Source organism: Cottoperca gobio, chromosome 20 (assembly GCF_900634415.1).
Source record: "Cottoperca gobio chromosome 20, fCotGob3.1, whole genome shotgun sequence".
NCBI classification, from domain to species: Eukaryota; Metazoa; Chordata; class Actinopteri; order Perciformes; family Bovichtidae; genus Cottoperca; species Cottoperca gobio.
Window position 1 is genome coordinate 8,118,126 of NC_041374.1, and position 22,500 is coordinate 8,140,625.

The following is a 22,500-nucleotide window of genomic DNA, read 5'->3' on the forward strand; positions in this document are numbered from 1 at the left end:
GTACTTCTCTGTATTAAAGACGTGCAGAGGATGTGAGAGTGGATCAAATATATAAATAGCCGGTTTTGCAAATAATAATAAAAATATATTGAAAAAATATTTTTATGTATTTCGAACAAACCCACGACCAACACATTCTCAAGCCTCGTTACGGTCCGGTACGTGCGAGCTCTGCAGATGGACAATAATACACACAGGAAGCAGCTGGTGGAGAAACACCACTTCTACATAGTTCTGGCTGCGGTCGCACTCTGTGGTGGAGATGCACGTAGATGTAGATGCACGTAGATGTAGATGCACGTAGATGCACGTAGACGTAGATGCACGTAGATGCACGTAGACGTAGATGCACGTAGACGTAGATGCACGTAGATGTAGATGCACGTAGATGTACGTAGATGTAGATGTAGATGCACGTAGATGCACGTAGATGCACGTAGATGCACGTAGATGCACGTAGATGTAGATGCACGTAGATGTAGATGCACGTAGATGTAGATGCATGTAGATGTAGATGCACGTAGATGTAGATGCACGTAGATGCACGTAGATGTAGATGCACGTAGATGTAGATGCACGTAGATGTAGATGCACGTAGATATAGATGCACGTAGATGTAGATGCACGTAGATGCACGCAGATGCACTGGGACAAACTTTAATAACGAGCTCCGCTACACACAGAAGAATCTCCTGTACGTGTATAAAGGACACAAGAGGAAAACGTTCCCAAGAATGGACTACATCTATACGGAGCCTTCCTGAAGGTCGGGGGCCGTAGAGCTGCACACTCGCCTTTCCTCAAACCTCCCCGCCGCTCCAGCTCGGGTTCATTCATGAAGGGAGAAAAGAAAATAAGTCTTGATTGTCTTTTAGGAACTAATTATTTAATTAAGGGCGGTTTATGTTTTTAGTGTTCGTACCAAGTTGATTCACAAATGATTAATAGACTCTTTCCACATGTCAGTCTCAGAGCAGTCTGTTTGGGCCTCAGGCGTCCTGAGACGTGGAAGTCGTACTTCAGCCTGAGAGTGAAGATGAAACCTTTATATTAAATAATATGGTTTCATATGCAGTATGTATTGCAGTGTTATCTGGCGCTTTGTTACAGCTGCTCGTTGACAGAAGACGTTCATCATCTCTCCTCACATCTGTGAGCATGTGTCACATCCCAAAGCGTGCGACTGAGCGTGAGAGGGAGAACTCAACATTAGAGCCTTGGATTAATTACCAGTCACTTTATAAATAGCCACACACAGCCCCCCCCCCCCCTGCACCGGAGCATTCCTTCTCAGACCCCAAGAGAGAGAGGGGGGGGGAGAAGTTAACCCGAGGTCTGGATATAAGAGTTCCTGTAGAGACTCATATACTCACATACTCATATATATATAGATATATCTATCTATCTATATATATATATATATATATATATATATATATATATATATATATATATATATATATATATATATATATATATCTATAGATAGAGGCCTCAGGTCTGCAGGTGTTGGAGCTCGTGGTCGAGCTCATCATCTCGCTCGGAGCTTCAGACCCCGTCACTCTGAGATAACCAGCACGACGTGTTTTCCTCGGCGGACTCACACACGATGTTGAGCTTATGTTGCTCGACAGCCCGAGTTTCTTAAAAGCGATCCGATGTTTTATACCATCTGCTGTGTAACAGCCGGACATGATGCAGGCTGTGATGGAGGGTTCAAGGGAAGTGCAACCAAGTGTTGCAAAGTGAAAACGGCGCCTGTGATAATCAGTACCTGCTCTGCTGGACCCGAGCGGTCCTTCAGGCTGCGTGAGGCTGGTGTTCACTTTATTTAAAGCAGCATCGTGTTCAGCGTGTTGGATTGTCCTGTGATGATTAAACACATTAAACACGACCTTACATTCGTCATGTGATCTGACAACACCATGATGCTCCGCTCCTAGTTTCATTCAGTTTAAATTTAAACTCTTCTTCACACGTGAGCGATGACGATGTTCTGCGTTGGATCTTTGAGGAAATATTTGAGCTGCCACATAAAAAAGGAAGAATGTATGAAATGTATTATTAACATATTTATGAAGCAGATATTTCACACGGAGCCTTTTGTTCTCGTGCTGCTGAGCTGTGAGCGATGTGACGCTGAGATTCAGACTTCTGAACTCTGCTTGTTATAAAATGTATAGGTTCTAAAGTTATAAACACTTACTTTGATTACTGTTGATTATAAAGCAAGCAGAAGTGCCAGGATGTCTATCTCGCCACACTAAAGAAACACGTCTCCTCTCTTTCTTCTGTTGGACAGTTTGCTCGGGTGCTGAAGAACCGGGCGTGGCCGACCTTCAAGCAGGCTAAAGCCAAGGTGTCCCCGCTGCACAGCAGCGACTTCTGCCCCACGAACTGTCACATCAACGTGATGGAGGTGTCCTACCCGAAGACCACCACCTCTCTGGGCAGTGCCTTCGGTGTGCAGCTGGACAACAGGAAGAACACGCTGGAGAGGGGGGGGCGCAGCAGTGAGCAGGGTGAGGAGCCTGCAAACACTCCTGTCAATCTGCTGAGAGTCTGCAGAGGTTTAACTTCTTGTGTTGCCTCAGGTAAGATGAACCCCATGGTGAACGTGCAGCATACCATCACCACCATGGCCGCTCCGTCAGGTCACAGCCTGGGCAGGACGGAGGGGCACGGCCTGCGCTTCCTGCTCCGAGAGGAAGACCTGCTCACCCTGGACGCTTACCAGAAGCTCCTCTACAAACTCACCATGGTGGTGAAGGAGATGGAGACGCACGGCGCACATATTCACGAGTGAGTGACGACGTGCGCCTGATGAAGGATTATTATTATTATCGATTCATCTCCAGATTATATTCTAGATTCATGCTTTGGTCGACAAAATGTGACGGGTGAAACTGTTCTGTCACTTTAATAAGAGATAAACAGAGAAGCTCGTCTGAGGATGAAAACAGCATTTAATGTTTTTATATGATCATCAGCTCTAATAAACACACGTGTTGCTCACACTGTACACACAACCAATCATCCCGCCAGACACAAAGTTATGTTTCTAAGATTAATCTATTCGAACATTCTCCACAAATTACAAAAACAAAAACAAAGTGAAATTGATATTTTTCGGAAACAAATCACTTTTTGTTTATGAAAAGATACCGCTTGAAGTGTGTGTGTGTGTGTGTGTGTGTGTTTGTGTGTGTGTGTGTATGTGTGTGTGTGTGTGTGTGTGTGTGTGTGTGTGTGTGTGTATGTGTGTATGTGTGTGTGCGTCTGTGTGTGTGTGTTTGTGTGTGTGTGTGTGTGTGTGCATGTGCGTGTGTGTGTGTGTGTGTGTGCGTGTGTGTGTGTGTGTGTGTGTGTGAGAGATCAGTCTTTCCTGGTTGGCCACTGGTTCATTGTTTGGAGGAACACAAGGTTGCAGAGAGGAAATGGGAAACACTCCCCCCCCCCCCCCCAACAGGAAATATAATCTCAGTGACGTAATGTGTCGTTGGAAATACCATTCACCAATAATGGACCAATGACGACTCAGTACACTAAAACAGATCTTAAAATCACAATATTAATATTAATACTCAATATTAACGATTATTTAACACAATTAGACTGTAGGACTAAATATAATTTGTATTTTAAATAAAATCTCTTCCCGTCATCTTATCTCTAGCTGAACTAAACATTTTGTACATTTTAAAGTTGAATGCATCAATCTAGTGCATTGAGAGCAACATTTAGATCTGAACAAAGGTGCTGACGGCAAAATAAAGCCACACCCAGTTAACGAGGTCCGGTCTGTAAACCCGGGTCTCCAAACCGACCGGTCGCGTCGCTGTAGAAGAAAGAAGTGCAGCTGGATTTATATTTGAGAAACTGAATAATCTTTTTATCTTTGGATTTAGATCCATTATTGTGTCAAACCTCCTCTCGTACATAAGATGTTTCATAGGAAGCTTCCCGCTGTATGTCCACTCAGATGGTCTGAGACACGGCGAGTGAGAGGACGACGACCTTTACCATCCGCCATGTGTTTCAACATGCAGACCAACAGCAGCGTGTTAAGAGTGAGCTGTCGGGGGGGCAGGAGTGGAACTAATAGGTACTAATGTGGGCTGACGGAGCGCTTCATTAGCTGAGTCTGCATATTACCAGCTCGTCTGGCCTCGGGTCACTGCGACTACACACCCGAGACATTCTTCACCCTCCTCTTTCTCCCTCTGTGCTGGGTGTGACTGCAGCACTTCATAACACTGCAATAATGAACAAACCCCCCCCCCCCCTGTTCCCAACCCGAAGTCAAGAGAGGAAGTCTGCTGTTCACTCAGGACAGAATATCCTCCACCGGACACTCGGTGATGTTGCATCTTTTCCTCAGCTGATTGAATTTATTTGAGGACCAGACGAGAGCTTGATATCAGAACTCCTCTCTGGATCACACGTCTCCTCTGATTCCTGTTGTTCTGCGCGTCCTGACCTTCCTCACTCTGACTCTGCTCAGCTGCAGATGTGATGAAGATGATTGATCTCTAATGGTTTAATGTGTTGAAGACAGATGAGCAGATCTTTGTGATTGCTGTGATCAGCAGTGTTGTACTTCAGTCCACTCTTCTTCATTGTTATTCTCCCTTCGATAGTTTGCACCCCAAAGGCCCCAAACTGCTTCCTTCTTTATTAACCGAGAGCCAATCACAGAGCCTGCAGAGCTTCTCCATGGCGAATGGAATGCCACTCTGCTCTGGAGGGGCCGTAATGAGGCCAGCTCTGTGGGCCGGCAGCCTGCTGTAGGGCAGAAAGGGAGTGAGTGCAGAGAGAGGAAAGAGAGTTTAAAATCATGAAGAGGCAGGAAGACTTGAGCAGCACGATGGAGAGTTTACTTCACGCAGCTCCTCCACTTTGAAATGTACTTAAAGGAGAATTATCATTCATAAGTTCATACTTTGGGTTTTTACAACTAACATGTGAAACTAAACGCTCCTTTCAGCGCCTGTCTCTTTAAACGCCCTCTCAAGTCGGCTCTGATTGGCTTTCAAGAGAAATTGCAAAAGTAGTTCTCCAGCTGTGGGGGGGGGGGGGGGGGACACTCAGATGGGGGAGACACTCAGATGGGGGGAGACACTCAGATGGGGGGGACACTCAGATGGGGGAGACACTCAGATGGGGGGACACTCAGATGGGGGAGACACTCAGATGGGGGAGACACTCAGATGGGAGAGACTCAGATGGGGAGACACTCAGATGGGGGAGACACTCAGATGGGGGGGAGAGACTCAGATGGGGGGGACACTCAGATGGGGGAGACACTCAGATGGGGGAGACACTCAGATGGGGGGGAGAGACTCAGATGGGGGGGACACTCAGATGGGGGGAGACACTCAGATGGGGGAGACACTCAGATGGGGAGACACTCAGATGAGGGAGACACTCAGATGGGGCGGACACTCAGATGGGGGGGACACTCAGATGGGGGAGACACTCAGATGGGGGGGACACTCAGATGGGGGGGACACTCAGATGGGGGAGACACTCAGATGGGGAGACACTCAGATGAGGGAGACACTCAGATGGGGCGGACACTCAGATGGGGGAGACACTCAGATGGGGGAGACACTCGGATGGGGGGGAGACACTCAGATGGGGGAGACACTCAGATGGGGGAGACACTCAGATGGGGGGAGACACTCAGATGGGGGGAGACACTCGGATGGGGGGGAATAAAAGCCCACAGTAAAGTGTGAAGAGTAACACACAGTTGCAGAGTCCTGTGTGTGTGAAGTCGTGAGCAACAACTGATGAATGAGACTTTATTATTCTGCATGTTTTTGAATAGTTCTCTGTTAAACTCGCTTCATGTCTTCTCTGTTCTCTTCGTTCCCTCGCAGGCAGCAGAGACTCGAGTCGTTGACACAGAAAGAACATGTTGTGGGTGAAGCGTTCCTTTAAGATGTTATTTGAGAAAGTTAGCGGACACAGATTAGAAGGAGTTTTAAATGTAAGCAGACGTTGCATGTCAGCGTGTTTGGGGAGAGATTAAAAGTCCGAGCCTTGCATTTATTGGAATAAGGCTTTAAACGCCAACATGTGTTGCTGCAACTGTGAAAATATGCCTCTTCCTGCTCGTCTGATAGCGTCTGATACGCAGGCGAGCGGTGACGGCAGCGTGTTGACACAGCTGCGTGTTTGAACTATTAATACTCTGGATCTCGACCGTCTGAAACACAAACAGGTTGTCGTTTAGTCGGGAGCACTCGCATACTGTACGTACTGTACGTGCACTTCAATGCGTCCCCTGTAAGAGCTTCCTGTGTCATGTTACTGAGATCCTGATGTCACAGCTGCTTTAAGTGATCGCTCCCTTATTTCTCTCCCATCAGCCTCTTATCCTCCATCACCCACCCTCCAGCGTCAGAGGCCAGGACCCCAGAGAGCTACATATCTGCAGAGAGTGAGGGCGAGAAGGGGGAGAGGAACGGGAAGAAAGTGTGTTTTAACGTGGCGGGGGACGAGCAGGAAGACTCCGGACACGACACAATCAGCAACAGAGACTCGTACAGGTAACGACGGTGAAATGTTACAGAAGATAATAATATCTAAGTGTTGAGAAATTACAACAATAAAGTCACTTTTCTGCTCAACTCCTCCCTGATCCTCCTCAGCGACTGTAACAGCAACAGGAACTCCATCGCCTCCTTCACCAGCATCTGCAGCAGCCACTGCAGCTCCTACGTCCACAGTGATGAGATGGACTCAGGTGCGCAGCGGACACTCGCACCGCCTCACAAACATTTGCGTTGCTTCGTGCGGCTGAATTGATCTGGTTTAATAGAACGATATGAACTCAAAACTCACAGTGCTGTGATTTAATATCAATAAGCGGGTCAAATAATGAAGAGATAACTTATAAAACTCTGTATTCATTTATTACCTCACTGTATCACATCTATAAGGCCATAAAATAAAGGATTGTGCACATCTGAGTGTCATAATCATAAACCCAATCATCCATAAGTGACGTGATCACAACTGCAGTGATTACACCGTCTCACACACACACACACACACACACACACACACACACACACACACACACACACACACACACACACACACACACACAACGTGTTTATTAGAGTACATTAGTGGATTCAAAGCTGACGACTTGTCTCTGCAGGAGACGAGATGCCCTCCAGCGTGTGGCTGTCACACGATAAGCAGAAGAAACTTCACAGTTTTCTGGAGCATCTGTTCAGCCAGGTGGGTCAAGTGATTCAACACTTCTGCAGCCTGAACATTCACTAAAGGAATACATTCACCTTTATTGTTGTCTTGTTAAGGTCTAATCTCATCTAGCTGCAGCTAACAATTATTCTCATTATCCAATAATCTGCAGATTATTATGGTTAATCGTTTGGTCTATAAAATGCTCAGGAAGAGAAATTAAAGCGACCCCTGACCTTTGTGAGAGCTTCGGAGCAAAGGTCGACCAGAAGTGATTTTGCGTGCAGAATCCAGAGAAGCTTTATGAGGATGTCTCCGTCGGCAGCAGAAACTCTGCTCTGCTGTCGCTGCACTTTTGTTCTGCTTCCTGCCGTTTGTTTCCCCAGCTTTGTCTACACACTGCAGACTGTGTTCCCGGTGTGTGTGTGTGTGTGTGTGTGTGTGTGTGTGTGTGTGTGTGTGTGTGTGTGTGTGTATGTGTGTGTGTGTATGTGTGTGTGTGTGTGTGACAGAGAGACGCAGGTGTTAGTTATGTTTGTGCAGCAGCTTTTGATCTGGGCTTAGTGGGAAACTGTATCATGTAAGTCACCAGCTTGACCTTTGTGCTTCCTTCAGGTGGACTCTATCAGCAGCATGCTCAGAGGAGCAGTGGTTGCTCGGGCCTTCGAGCAGACCAAGTGCTTCACACCTGGAAGAGGACTGCAAGGTAAAGCTCCAGGATGTGTGTGAGGGTTCCTGTGGATCTAAAGTCTCACATGGCTTTGGATTCATTAATGTAAAAATAAAGGCCTGAAATCGATCTTAAAAAGTCTTAAAAAGTTAAGACATGGGAAGTAGGATTCTGAAAAGAATTCTAAATAAAAGGATGCTCAGACCAGACTGCTCTGGAGGGGCCGTAATGAGGGCAGCGCTGTGGGCCGGCAGCCTGCTGTAGGGCCGGAAGGGAGTGAGTGCAGAGAGAGGAAAGAGAGTTTAAAATCATGAACGTGACGTGGGAAGTGCACATTCATTGAAATTGGATTTTACCCATTTATTTCAAATTGGGTTTGGTCTTAAACTTAATTCAGAGTTTCATTAACAAGTCTTAAATCTAAGTTGCTTTAAGCTGAAGAACTCTGGATGTTCTGCTGGCTCTGAACTCTCTCAGCATCTTTTTTGTCAAGAAATGTAAAAGTTAGTTTTTCTCTTCTATTTCTCCTCCAATATGTCACCTTGTGCTGCAGCAGTGTGTGTTTCCTGTGAGGAATGTTTTTCATGGCGTAGCTGTGCTTCCTTGCTGCGCTGCACACTGAGCCGAGAGAAGAAAGATAATATTGGAGAAACTCCCGACCAGCCGGAGAGAAAACAGAGCGCACGCTGGAAACGTTGCAGCCGCCTGCGCATAGGGGCTGCAACTTCCTGTTGTGTAACGTGTGTGCATGTGTGTGCACAGATGTGAGTGTAGACACACGAGGAAGCATTGAAGGTGGATTCCAGCTCCTAAAAAAACCTTTCTCCTCCCTCCCTCTCGTCTTTCCACTTCAGCCGAGTCGTGTTGAAACAGCTTCTCTCAGCTGCTCTGCTGCTTAGCATCAATGGAACATGTGACTCTTGGGCTCCTGTGTTATCTGATCACCTCACCACTGTCTATTGTTACGTTTAGGGAAAATGTAGGAAACATTACTGGAAGGGTCTAAATGTGTCCCACTCCAAAAACAAAGCTTACGCTGATCTGAGCAGCTGTGTGCAGAAGATGAGATAGAAGAAGAGTAACACTTTTCTTCTTCCTCAGCATTTTAAAGAGTAGATAGAAGAAGAGTAACACTTGTTTCTTCTTCTTCAGCATTTTAAAGAGTAGATAGAAGAAGAGTAACACTTGTTTCTTCTTCTTCAGCACTTTAAAGAGTGGATAGAAGAAGAGTAACACTTGTTTCTTCTTCTCCAGCATTTTAAAGAGTAGATAGAAGAAGAGTAACACTTGTTTCTTCTTCTTCAGCATTTTAAAGAGTAGATAGAAGAAGAGTAACACTTGTTTCTTCTTCTTCAGCACTTTAAAGAGTGGATAGAAGAAGAGTAACACTTGTTTCTTCTTCTCCAGCATTTTAAAGAGTAGATAGAAGAAGAGTAACACTTTTCTTCTTCTTCAGCACTTTAAAGAGTAGATAGAAGAAGAGTAACACTTTTCTTCTTCTTCAGCACTTTAAAGAGTAGATAGAAGAAGAGTAACACTTTTCTTCTTCTTCAGCACTTTAAAGAGTGGATAGAAGAAGAGTAACACTTGTTTCTTCTTCTCCAGCACTTTAAAGAGTAGATAGAAGAAGAGTAACACTTGTTTCTTCTTCTTCAGCATTTTAAAGAGTAGATAGAAGAAGAGTAACACTTGTTTCTTCTTCTTCAGCACTTTAAAGAGTAGATAGAAGAAGAGTAACACTTGTTTCTTCTTCTCCAGCATTTTAAAGAGTAGATAGAAGAAGAGTAACACTTGTTTCTTCTTCTTCAGCATTTTAAAGAGTAGATAGAAGAAGAGTAACACTTGTTTCTTCTTCTTCAGCACTTTAAAGAGTGGATAGAAGAAGAGTAACACTTGTTTCTTCTTCTCCAGCATTTTAAAGAGTAGATAGAAGAAGAGTAACACTTTTCTTCTTCTTCAGCACTTTAAAGAGTAGATAGAAGAAGAGTAACACTTTTCTTCTTCTTCAGCACTTTAAAGAGTAGATAGAAGAAGAGTAACACTTTTCTTCTTCTTCAGCACTTTAAAGAGTAGATAGAAGAAGAGTAACACTTGTTTCTTCTTCTCCAGCATTTTAAAGAGTAGATAGAAGAAGAGTAACACTTTTCTTCTTCTTCAGCACTTTAAAGAGTGGATAGAAGAAGAGTAACACTTGTTTCTTCTTCTCCAGCACTTTAAAGAGTAGATAGAAGAAGAGTAACACTTGTTTCTTCTTCTTCAGCATTTTAAAGAGTAGATAGAAGAAGAGTAACACTTGTTTCTTCTTCTTCAGCACTTTAAAGAGTGGATAGAAGAAGAGTAACACTTGTTTCTTCTTCTCCAGCATTTTAAAGAGTAGATAGAAGAAGAGTAACACTTTTCTTCTTCTTCAGCACTTTAAAGAGTAGATAGAAGAAGAGTAACACTGGTTTCTTCTCGTCAGCGGTGCAGGAGGGTAAAGTTAACCAATAGTTTAAGAGAACAGCGAGTAAAATATCAACAATAAATTGCAATGGAAGATATTAAATGTTCACAAATCTAAAACTGAATGAAACTTGTAAGAAGCAATTTATGAAAAAAATGATAAATGATTAGCATCACAAAGAGAATGTACATACATCTTAAGGTTTGTCTCAGAAGTGTGAGGGGGGGAGGCGGACTTTGTCTCCTGGTGCTCTTTATTTATCATTGTATTAAACTTTACCAGGTCCCGTTGAGATTAAAAGAAGCTGAGAGTGAAGCAAACATTTAAAACACGTCAAACAAACTTTGTATCACGAGACTGAACGCTGTGATGTGAAGACGTTCTTTCCTCTAGAATGTGTGAGCAGTAAAAGCAGATCACTTCTTCTTCTGCATGTTTCCATAAGTGAAGCCTCCAAACAGCAGCTCGACCCAGTTGGCACACACACACACACACACACACACACACACACGCCCTCTCATCTCACGTCTTCAAGAGAGCGCAGATATGCTTGAACTGAAAATAGGTCTGTGTATGTGAGAGTGTGTGTGTGTGTGTGTGCATAAACACCCCCAGGAGAGACGTGAAGGCCTTGATCAGAGCTGATCCATCTCCACTCCAGTAATGTGTTTGTTGATAACAGAGCAAATAGGATTATCCTACAAGTAGAGCATTCCTGCATCTGATCTCTCCCTCTCCCACACACACACGCACACACACACACACACACACACACACACACACACACACACACACACACACACACACACACACACACACACACACACACACACACACACACACACACACACACACACACACACACACACACACACCCCTTGAAGCCTTGTGTTAAACAGCACTGTTGTGTCAGATCTCTTCTTCCGTATCCAAACTTTATTAGCCTCCCTCTAGTTTGAAGACGAGTTGCATGAAATCGACTTCACACTGCAAAGACATGAACGACTGCACGCGTCTGAAACTGTCTGTGGGACGTCTGAACTGTAATCTTACTTCATTCAGAACGTTTTTATATGTTGGTTTCATTTTTGTCGACTGCATCATTGAAGTTTGTTGTACTACATCTTTGTAAGGAGGGTCCATGAGTCCTTTCAAACTAAATCAATACATCCTTTCACATGTTAATCGTTGATGTGCTCTAAAGTAACAGAACGTTATGCAGTAAACATCTGTGAAGAGTGTCGAGAGGAAAGAGATGAGACGGAGAGAAGCGTTGTGTTCTGAAGGTGGAGGTGAAGATGTTCAATAAAGCAGAATGTTTGTGGTACAACTCGACTCTCCCTGTGTGTGTTTCTGCAGAGTTTCAGCAGGACATGGAGCCCAAAGTGAACTGCACCAAAAAGCTGCGTCTCCATGTGAAGCAGGATCCCTGGAACCTGCCCAGCAGCGTCCACTCGCTCACACAGACCATCGCTAAATACGTAGAGGGTGAGTGACCCAGAGGGAAACTTGTGTTTGTGTCTGAGAGACTAACGGGTGCAATCAATGCAGCCGTGTAATCAGAGTACATCCAGTGAAACTCCACAGCCTCAGATTGTTATTAAGTGTCTAACAACATTATGGAGACGACAAATCAGATTGTTTTTCATTCATATTTGATCACTGAGGCTCAGAAACACAAAACAGCAACCAGAGCCAATCTCATCAACCCAGTGTGTGTGTGTGTGTGTGTGTGTGTGTGTGTGTGTGTGTGTGTGTGTGTCCGCTCAGGCCCACAGCGGGTTTTCTCCCAGGCTACATGCTGTGCCTGCATACTGGTCTGTGGTCTTCGAACGCACATTCTCACACACACACACACACACACACACACACACACACACACACACACACACACACACATTACTGTTCTTACCATGTTTGGGGTCTGTGTCTTGTATTTATCGTGAAACAGATTGCCAGGCCTGGAAGGTATTGTACATTAAAACAACCTTTTCTCCAGCGTGCCTCATCATGTTTATTGGATGCAATAATAGCCTCTGGTCCAGTGTGTGTGTGTGTGTGTGTGTGTGTACCAGCAGTCCCAGACCGCTAACTGCTCGCTTTAAACCTTAAACCTTAAGCCATCCTGGGATTCATAAATTGGAGCCACAGAGTTTGAGCTGAAAACCAGCAAGTTAAACAATCAAAGAGCTGCATTCTGGGAGAGTTTTTATATCTAGATCGGCAGTTCAGCCTCATTTATTCCCAACGGGAGTGTGTGTGGTTCTGTGTTTATTAGCACACAGATCGACATGTGTACACACACACACACACACACACACACACACACACGGCCACAGGACACTCCTGGGAAAGGTGAGCCGGCGGTCACAAGCGAGAGTACAAATAATCAGAGTTAATATGAATGTGCGTGTGCACCACCTTCTCTCTGCCTCTCCCCACGATGGCTGCTTGGTGCAGCTCAGCGTCCTGCCAAGCTTCCCGTCGCTCTGATATGACTATAAACAAATGTGCAGTTCTGTTATTATCTTTGCCTGTGGCTGGTTTTTATGATGCGGTGGTTGTTTCTTCTTCTATGGGAAGATAAACAGCGGAGGAACGGGTGGAGCAGACGTTTGTGACTTTAAGGTTTGAGTTCACGCTGAAGGTCAAACTGGAGATCAGATCGTTCACTTCTCTTTGATTTGTTGTGTTTTCAGAGGTGAAGACGCGGCTGCTCCTGGTCTTACTGCAGTATACAGGTTAGTCTAAAACTACACCCGCTAAATATACACCACCACTGAACATACACCACCCTGCACCGATGACAATAATCAGAAACTTCAAATATTTAATATCCAGCAGCTTTCTGAAGGTTTGACCTTCAAAGTTAAATTATTATAACAAAATGATTCTTTGAAGCGTTTATGAGTTTACAGCCGAGTTGTTTATCTTCACTCACTGCGTCTTTAAATGACTGCGGCAGGTTAGTCGACTTCACTAGCTCATGTTCACGTGTAGAAGATATCTTTAACTTAATTATAGATACCAGTAATTCCTTTTCCACTAGTAAGAATAACTAATAAGTCATTTCCACGTGTTGAGAAAGGGTTGTGACTTCAGATCAACAGTTGCAGTTACACGTGTTCGTCATGTCAACTTTGAAAGATAGATATCTGTAATTAAGTAAAAGTGAGAAATGAGGTTTCTATCTTTATTAGAGATGCTGCTCGTCAACGTGACACGATGGATATGACGACTTTAGACAAGAAGCAGTTGTTAAATCTACATTTGTTAACTGCTGACTGCATGTTTAAAGGGCCGTACACTCTCTTTCTTTCGTCCTGTCACTTTCTCTTACTGTTCTTCTTTAACGTGGCTCGTCTCTCAGCCTCTCGTGCTCTTTGTCGTCCCTCCAGACTCGGAGATCCAGCTGCGTCGGGACATGGTGTTCTGTCAGTCACTGGTAGCGGCGGTGTGTGCCTTCTCCGAGCATCTGCTGGCTGTCCTCAACCAGGTACAGACGTCTGGAAACACGACCGCACTCGTGTAACAAATCCTTTAGTTTCTACTCTTTGTCTCACTGCCCGGCTTTCTTCTGTGTCCTCTCAGTTCCACAATGTGGGCCGGGAATCGGAGCAGGACGGCTCGGACCCCCAGGACCTTCAGGAGGCCCAGGAAGCCAGCCGCCGTTGGCTGGAGCAGATCGCCAGCGCTGGGCTGCTCCTCCACTTCCAGTCCCTCCTCTCCCCCAATCTGGTGAGCAGAGTTGTACTGCGACAGACTCTGGAAACAGGACATAACTGTGTGGATTTGTTGTAAACTGCACATAAAAAAACACTTTTCATAAAACTCTGCACCGTCCACAGAACGATCTTTTATCAAACAATATGAATCACAAGCTACAAACACTTGCAGGACATGAATTATGCAGAAGTGTGACGGAGAGCTAAAGCTAAGCAAATAAGATCGGATGTAGTGTTTTAAGATCATCAATCAGGACGGCACCAGGCTGCTCAGACGGTAACGTGCAGAGTCCTGCATGTGGTCGTCGAGCTGTGCAGCTGATTCTGCAGGATGCAACTCTAAAAAGCAAGATGCAAGTACTTTAACTTCAAACAGGTGAAATCATTTAAGTGCAGAACAACAGCTTCAAATAAGCCGAACACATTCAGTGCTATACAGAGAACTCTAATTAAAAACACATAATATAAACATAATCTGTGAACTTTGGGAAGGTTTGTCAACTAGATGCTCATCTGTGGAGTTAAACAGCCTTAATGTTGAGAACTGCATCTGAACCAGAGCTTTCATCTTATTTTGAAAAAGGAAACTCTAAACGTCATTTCCTCCGTGTTTCTTTTCTGCACTTTGCATCAACAACGTAGAAGTTATTTTTTTATTGGGACGGTATTCAGATTTTCTATTTCTGTCGTCTTTTCTCTGGGAATTCAAAACACAGGAAGTGCTTTAAAAGTGTATTTTGGATGATGTCAGGCCTCCAGAAATGTCCCTCGTCTCCTTTTCTTTATTTCTCAAGACGTTTCTCTTTCAAGTGTCCCTGTGGAACAAAGCCGGTCTCAGTACCTGCAGGTGATTCCACTCAAACCTCAGCACACTCCTTTTTAGGGCACGACATGAAAGGCAGCCTGAGCTGAGGATGCTGTATGTCTATGTTCGGAGTGTTGTGTGTGTGTGTGTGTGTGTGTGTGTGTGTGTGTGTGTGTGTGTGTGTGTGTGTGTGTGTGTGTGTGTGTGTGTGACGCTCTTTGAGAGGAACTTGCCCACACACGGCAGGCGTCACTTGGCAGGGCAGCGGGAACCCCTCCGTCACATGTCGGGCCATCTCAAATGTGTCTTTAGAAAGAAGACCTAATCCTCTTTCACCACTGCTCTGTTTATCCCTCTGCATGTGGTGCATGAAGAGGGGGGGGGGAATAAGAGGAGGGGGGGGGGGTGGCAGAGGAGTGCACAGTGTCACAATCCAAAACATTGGAGCCGCTATCGCTGCTGCCACAAGCAGATGTGCTTGTTTTGTGTGTGAGGATGCTGAGTGCACACACATTCACAGATATAAACAAACAAAAGATAGAGCAAACACACACACACACACACACACACACACACACACACACACACACACACACACACACACACACACCCGACTGTGAAAGTAGCTAATTACATTTGTACTTCACTGTACTGGAGGTACTTGAACATTTCTACGTTACTTAACCCTGCTGCATCACTGGCGACATTTTTGTCTTTTTAATCATTCAATCATTTGGTTGTGTTAATGCATGTGGCATAAATGTAATTTTAGAAGAGTAACGTCAGCTCCTTAATACGTGTTAATAAAACGTTAAACCCCAGCTTGTCCTTGTTCTTCCAGAACATACAGTTCAGTTTTTAGCTGCATGATGCACACTTTAAATCACAGCCTCTCATGTCCTGTAGCATCATTAAGTATCTGAATCAACGCAGCAGAACCACAGAAGCTTTCTTCTTCCTGGTGCCTACATTACCCACAATGCAACTCGGCTGCAACTTCTTGCTACATCTACACCTCTACCTGTAGTCTGAAAGGGAGGTCACTAGAGGACATTTATCAGACTTTGTGCGTCTTTTTTCAGAACTTTGATGTTTACACATGAGTTTCTCTATTTACTTTGTCACCTGTGTGCAGAGACTTTTACTAAGAGAAGATAATAATAATAATAATAATAATAATAACTCTTTCTGTGTTCAGACTGACGAGCAGGCCATGTTGGAGGACACTCAGGTGGCTCTCATCGACCTGGAGAAGGTCACTTTCTACTTCCAGCAGTTTGAGGGCGAGCCGCTGGTGGCCAGTACGTACACTTCAGAGACTTCTGGTTCACACTTACTTACATCTGTTCTTTTTGAAAACATCTCAGTCTCATCATGAATGCGACTACATGTACGTAAAACTGAGCTTTAAACAGCCTCTCCTTCTCTCCTCTCTTTGTCTTCTTCTCCCCTCTCCTCTCCTCCCCTCCTCTCCTTTCCTTCCCTCTCTCCCCTCTCCTTGTCTCCTTCTCCCCTTACCTCTCCTCATCTCCTCTCTCCCCTCTCCTTGTCTCCTCCTCTCCTCTCCTCTCTCCTCCTCCCCCTTTCCTCCTCTCTCCCCTCTCCTTGTCTCTTCTCCTCTCTCCCCTCTCCTTGTCTCTTCTCCTCTCCTTGTCTCCTCTCTCCTCCTCCTCCTCCTCCCCTCCCTCTCCTTGTCTCTTCTCCTCTCCTTGTCTCTCTCTCCTCCCTCCCTCCCCCTCTCTCCTCTCTTCTCCTCTCCGCTCTTCCCCCTCTCTCCTCTCCTCCTCTCTTCTCCTCCTCCCCTCTCCTCCCTCTCCTCTCACCCCTCTCCTTGTCTCCTCCCCTCTCCTCGTCTCCTCTCTCCCCTCTCCTTGTCTCCTCCCCTCTCCTCTCCTCTCTCCTCTCCTTGTCTCCTCTCTCCTCTCCTCCCCTCTCCTCTGGCAGACACGCCCATGTCGTACCAGGTGGAGGGCACCCGTCAGGCGTTGAAAGTTTGCTTCCAGCTGGAGAGCTTCTACTTCTCTCAGCTGCCTCACAGGCTGAAAAACGGTGGAGGCATCAAAATGTACCCGGTGCTGTTCACACAAGGTGCAGAGAGCTTTATGATGATGTAACACTCTGGCAGGTATCTACCTGCACAGCGTGTGCAGCAGCGGCTTCATCACTCTTCTCTTGTTCCTCCCTCTGCAGCGCTGGAGAGTATGGAGGGTTACTACTACAGAGACAACGTGTCGGTGGAGGAGTACCAGGCGCAGATCAACGCTGCCTCCCTGGATAAGGTCAAACAGTACTACAAGAGACTGAGGTACGTCACAGATATGACACATCCCATCACATAAATCAACACGACCTTCCATTCAGTCGTATTGACTGTCACACCCAGCGGGGCCTCCAGCTGATTGGCTGAGAGCGACCCCGCGGCAGTGTTTTATGATTGGCTGCGAACACACCCAGCGGGGGTCAGCGGTGATTGGACGAGGGTTTCACCGGTGATGTAGTGCTGCACTCACTTACCTCACACCCCATTGGTTTACTGCACACCTGAGACCGTCTGTGATTGGCCAGAGGTGGATAACTTAATGAGGTGGAAACAGAGACGGAGGAACAGACACTCACACTGTGAGTGAGTCACCTTTACAGCGTGCCGTCTGCAGAGCAATGAGGCTTCATAACGTTTGTGACTGGAAATCACTTTTAAAGCTGCTGCGTGTAAAATGATGTCTGTGAATGCACCACACACAGAAGTCATGATGATATTTACTGATATTTACTGATACCATCGTGGTTAATAATCTTACTGGCGAGCGACACGCCGGCTTCATGACTGAGGATAATAATATATAATAAGAGTCCAGCTCATTGCAGAATCTTGTTTGGGTGCTGAAGTCTTCACAGTTGGAGCCGTCGTGAGTCACATCACTGGCACACAAAGCGTTCCTTATCTCGCCGAGTGCTTTCACCTCAGAGTTTTTAATTCATACTGTTTTGCTCAATGAGTGATAATAATTTTAAGCATTATTTCTGCGAGTGTCAGTTGTGGATAACAAACTGTGTCATGTCTTCTATCTGTAACGATCTCGTCTGCCAGCTTCTCTGCGGCGCCGCAGACCTTTCATGGAGCACAATTGGCATTTTGTGGTATTTCTTTCATTTCATTGAGTTTGCAGACTGCACTCAGGACTTTATGATCTCTATAATGTCACTATTCTAATTAAAATACCACAGCGAGATATTTATTGTGTGCACAAATGTGTTCGGGCGCCTGCAGCACCTTTTAACATGAAAGTCAATACATTTACATGTGGTTCAATGTTTGAAACCCAACATGCAGCCTGAGATTTAGAGCAGCTTGTGTTTCTGTTCTTCAGTCTGACCTGTGCACAAGGAGCTCCAATTGAGTCGACAGCAGAGGCTCCGGCAGTAACGCGGAGCAGATGTGGGCTGACAGGAGCGTGTGTGAGGCTGCTGATGTGGGCAGCATCAGGGGGGCCGGGGGGGGAACAAGGAGCGTGCTTCAAAACCTAAATGGAGTCAAAGAGTCGAGACTCAAATACTGCATCTACTTTCCAGAGGCCGAAACGGCATCCAGCGAGTTTTCTGAGTTCTCTGAGCACTCGATGCCTCGCTGGTCTCCTGCAAGTACAATATTTAGTAAGATATGAAGATATTGAGTAAGATATTAAGATATTTAGTACGATATTAGTACGATATTAAGATATTTAGTAAGATATTTAGTACGATATTTAGTACGATATTAGTACGATATTAAGATATTTAGTAAGATATTTAGTAAGATATTAAGATATTTAGTAAGATATTTAGTAAGATATTAAGATATTTAGTAAGATATTTAGTACGATATTTAGTACGATATTAGTACGATATTAAGATATTTAGTAAGATATTTAGTAAGATATTAAGATATTTAGTAAGATATTTAGTAAGATATTAAGATATTTAGTAAGATATTTAGTAAGATATTAAGATATTTAGTACGATATTAGTACGATATTAAGATATTTAGTAAGATATTAAGATATTTAGTAAGATATGAAGATATTTTTTAACCAAATACCTCAATATCGTTATTGCGATGATAACTTAGGGTTGACTTTTGATGCTTTGAGGGAAAACCTGAGTTTTAAGGGTTTATTTAAGCTGAATTCCTCGCCGGTAGTCTTTCATGCACACGTGGAATAACACAGCGAGCAGAAGTTTAGCGGCCGACTTGCAGCAGAACCTTGTTCTTTATCCCAGCAGTATATCCTTGAGTCAATGGTAGTAAAGTTAATGAACACGCTGTCTCTCTCTCTCTCATGCTGCCCGTCGTTTTCTTTCGCCGGCTGCCATCTGTCTCTGAGCTGACCACAGACCAGCCTGTGATGTCACCGCTCTCTCCGTTGCAGCGCTACAACCTCAGGCACCTCGTTATCCTTGGAACCCGGCCACGGCAGCGTCGGGTTAAACCCACACTGTGGTCCGGAGCCAGAGGCTGCCTCACAGAAACGGCACATGCGGTACTGAACCGAATGAACTGCAGGGCCCAGATTCTGCAAACTCACATCACACCTCAGCCCTGCGGACGCTTGTGGGACCCGGAGAGGTTGTTGTGTAGGAGAGAACATTTATTATTAACATTGGATGTGGAGTAGAGCTGGAAATAATCAGCCCACTAATTTAATAATCGAATAGTCTTTAAGTAATCTTTTATGCAAAAATGTCTTATATAAATGGAGATTTGCTGCTTTTCTCTGTTTTATATTAAAGACATTTGAAAACTTGGACTTTGAGGAACTGGGACGGACGTTTTTCACTATTTTCTGACACTTTAAAAACAGAACGATTAACCTAGAAAACAATCTGCAGATTAAAATAATCTTTAGTTGCAGCTCTAATCTGGAGAAACAGTGACGACAGTCGAGTGTTGAGATCAACTTGTTTTCTCTGGATACAGTTTGCGTGTAAATGTTTTTGTGCAACAAGCAGAAATTCAAAAGCAAGAAAACATTTTGTGGTCGACAAATCATTCTTTTTTTTTTGTCTTGCTCCCCCACTGACGCCTTTGCCAGCGTGCATTGTGGGCATTATCCACTTTCAGAGCAGTAAATGACACCACTCTAAGGGTTAGTGTAAGATTTCCCAGCAGCCTCTCTGTCTCTGCCTTTCTGCACCCACAACAAGACACCGTATGATCCGAGCAAAGTCTCAAAGCCTGATGAAGTCACTCAAGTCCTCCGCAAAACACAACTCACGAGCCAAATCACAAACACATGTCTGCGGCCGCAGGACCCGGAACACACACACACACACACACACACACACACACACACACACACACACACACACACACACACACACGACTTCAAGCTTTTACAAACTATCTCAGCTGACGTGTGCGTTGAGGTTCCTTCATAGACTTGTTGTTTAGTAGTAGTGTCACTAAGAAAGCATTGCAGTGAAAGAAAAATGGCAGACGGGCGAGAGGATTGATCGGTATTGATCGATATTGGGAGGCATTTCCACCCGGCTATAAAAAATATTAGTATGTTAGAGTTTGTTTTTTCTGAACGTGAACATCGGCATAAACTTTGTATTTGGGAAAATACGCTCAATATTCTTTATGGCTGCAGAGTGTTTTTTCATTTTACATTTTCGAGGTTATGAACTAATTATCTCTTATTTTCCTGAGATGAATTAGTAAATGCATACACTGGCCTCTGTAGCAGCGAGGAAACATGTTCTGAGCAGAAAGCAGAGCAGCGTCTTCTCCTTCAGGACTCAGACAGAATGGAAGAGTGTAAATTGAACGGGGAATATGGATCGCCAGAGCAGGAATGATGGAGGAGATTTCAGGGGAGGGATGAAGGTGAGGGTGAGGAGGAGGAGGAGGAGGAGGAGTGTGCAGAAGAGAATGTGCAGATGTATTATTCAGAGGCAGAGATTATTGCAGGCTTGTGGTTTCATCTCATTTTGCTCTTATTGACAGGAAGTTTCAGGAGGTAATTGGGTTTTTCTATAGCAATGGATTTCAGGATGTCGGTACACACAGCAGTGTGGAACGATAAAGGTGATGCACTGCGTGTTTGCTGCTGGTAAATCCTGTGTCGTGTTCATTTATTGATGCAGGTGTAACAGTAACCCGTGAGTGTTGAAATCAGCGGAGACAGAACACATTAGGCTTCTCTCTCTGACGCTGCAGTACAAGGTGGTCGTCTCTGTGATGAACACAGAAGTCTACTGCAGTCTGTCAGATGTTATATAATGATGGCATGGTGGCTCAAAGATAATACACATTTATAGCACCGTCAAACAAAAGGAATTATTACTACAGACTTGTATTTCATGCTTTGTTAGTAAAACATCCATCAGCCAGTGTTTGTCTCAGCTTCAGGGAATCAAACTACTGCAGTGCAATTTGTCTTGATTAAACTACTTGCTGCTTATTGCAGGTCAGAGTCAGTTTCTACACAGAAGTCCTTTTCCTTCATCTCTGACTGCAGCAGATCCTTCCTCTCGCTCGTCATCAGGCGTGGCCTCATGTTTAGAGTGCAAATTGACTTTGTATCCAGTTTTAAGACAATTTTTACATCTTGGTGCTTTTTAACTCTATATTTGAAGGATGAAGGATTTTAATCCTCGAACGTCTGGATCTTAAGTTCTCAGAGAAACAAGCTGACAAACGTTAGCGGCAGCCGAACAGCGTGCAGGAGGAACTCTGATGTTTAACCTTTGAACCAGAGGAAAGAAGAACTCCTATGATGCACCGCTGCTGCACCTCCACACCAAACTCCCATCATGCACCGCTGCTGCACCTCCACACCAAACTCCCATCATGCACCGCTGCTGCACCTCCACACCAAACTCCCATCATGCACCGCTGCTGCACCACCACACTAAACTCCCATGATGCACCGCTGCTGCACCACCACACTAAACTCCCATGATGCACCGCTGCTGCACCACCACACCAAACTCCCATGATGCACTGCTGCACCACCACAAACTCCCATGATGCACCACTGCACCACAACCACACCAAACTCCCATGATGCACTGCTGCCGCACCACCACACCAAACTCCCATGATGCACCGCTGCTGCACCACCACACCAAACTCCCATGATGCACCGCTGCACCACCACAAACTCCCATGATGCACTGCTGCTGCACTACCACACCAAACTCCCATGATGCACCGCTGCTGCACTACCACACCAAACTCCCATGATGCACCGCTGCTGCACCACCATACCAAACTCCCATGACGTAATAAATGCAACTAGTTAATCAGTTAACGCTACCTCAGGTTTGTTAGTAATACATATTTATAGATGTATACATGTATCAGTTACAGTTACTCTCATCTCCCTGACAGCCAGCTTTGTGGGAATCATGTTTGTTCTCCACACGCTCACAGACGATAGATGTGTAACTTCAACACGAGTCGCACCACTGTGCTCAACATCAAAACAACACAATCTGTGGCTCAAACAGAATCGTTGCTTCGTGTAATTGATGGTATTTCTCTTCCTCTCTGGGGAAGTAATGATTAATATAACAGAAGCTTCTTCAGCAAGTTCCCGCGTCTTCCATGTGACATGCATTAGTACTGTGAGCTCAAACAGTAATGTGTCCG

General features: G+C 44.9%; 1 protein-coding gene across 2 annotated transcripts in view; it reads left to right on the forward strand.

The window, feature by feature from the left end:
- Window positions 1-22,500, forward strand: part of prex2 (phosphatidylinositol-3,4,5-trisphosphate-dependent Rac exchange factor 2) — an 84,459-nt gene that overhangs the window by 48,243 nt on the left and 13,716 nt on the right. For both annotated transcript variants that reach the window (XM_029457919.1, XM_029457920.1), the window contains exons 24-36: window positions 2,303-2,522; window positions 2,595-2,802; window positions 6,378-6,557; window positions 6,660-6,754; window positions 7,175-7,257; window positions 7,837-7,927; window positions 11,694-11,822; window positions 13,034-13,075; window positions 13,733-13,830; window positions 13,926-14,072; window positions 16,063-16,165; window positions 16,809-16,952; window positions 17,055-17,169. In XM_029457919.1, coding sequence (XP_029313779.1) covers window positions 2,303-2,522; window positions 2,595-2,802; window positions 6,378-6,557; window positions 6,660-6,754; window positions 7,175-7,257; window positions 7,837-7,927; window positions 11,694-11,822; window positions 13,034-13,075; window positions 13,733-13,830; window positions 13,926-14,072; window positions 16,063-16,165; window positions 16,809-16,952; window positions 17,055-17,169 — 1,655 coding nt within the window. The remainder of the gene's footprint in view (window positions 1-2,302; window positions 2,523-2,594; window positions 2,803-6,377; window positions 6,558-6,659; window positions 6,755-7,174; window positions 7,258-7,836; window positions 7,928-11,693; window positions 11,823-13,033; window positions 13,076-13,732; window positions 13,831-13,925; window positions 14,073-16,062; window positions 16,166-16,808; window positions 16,953-17,054; window positions 17,170-22,500) is intronic.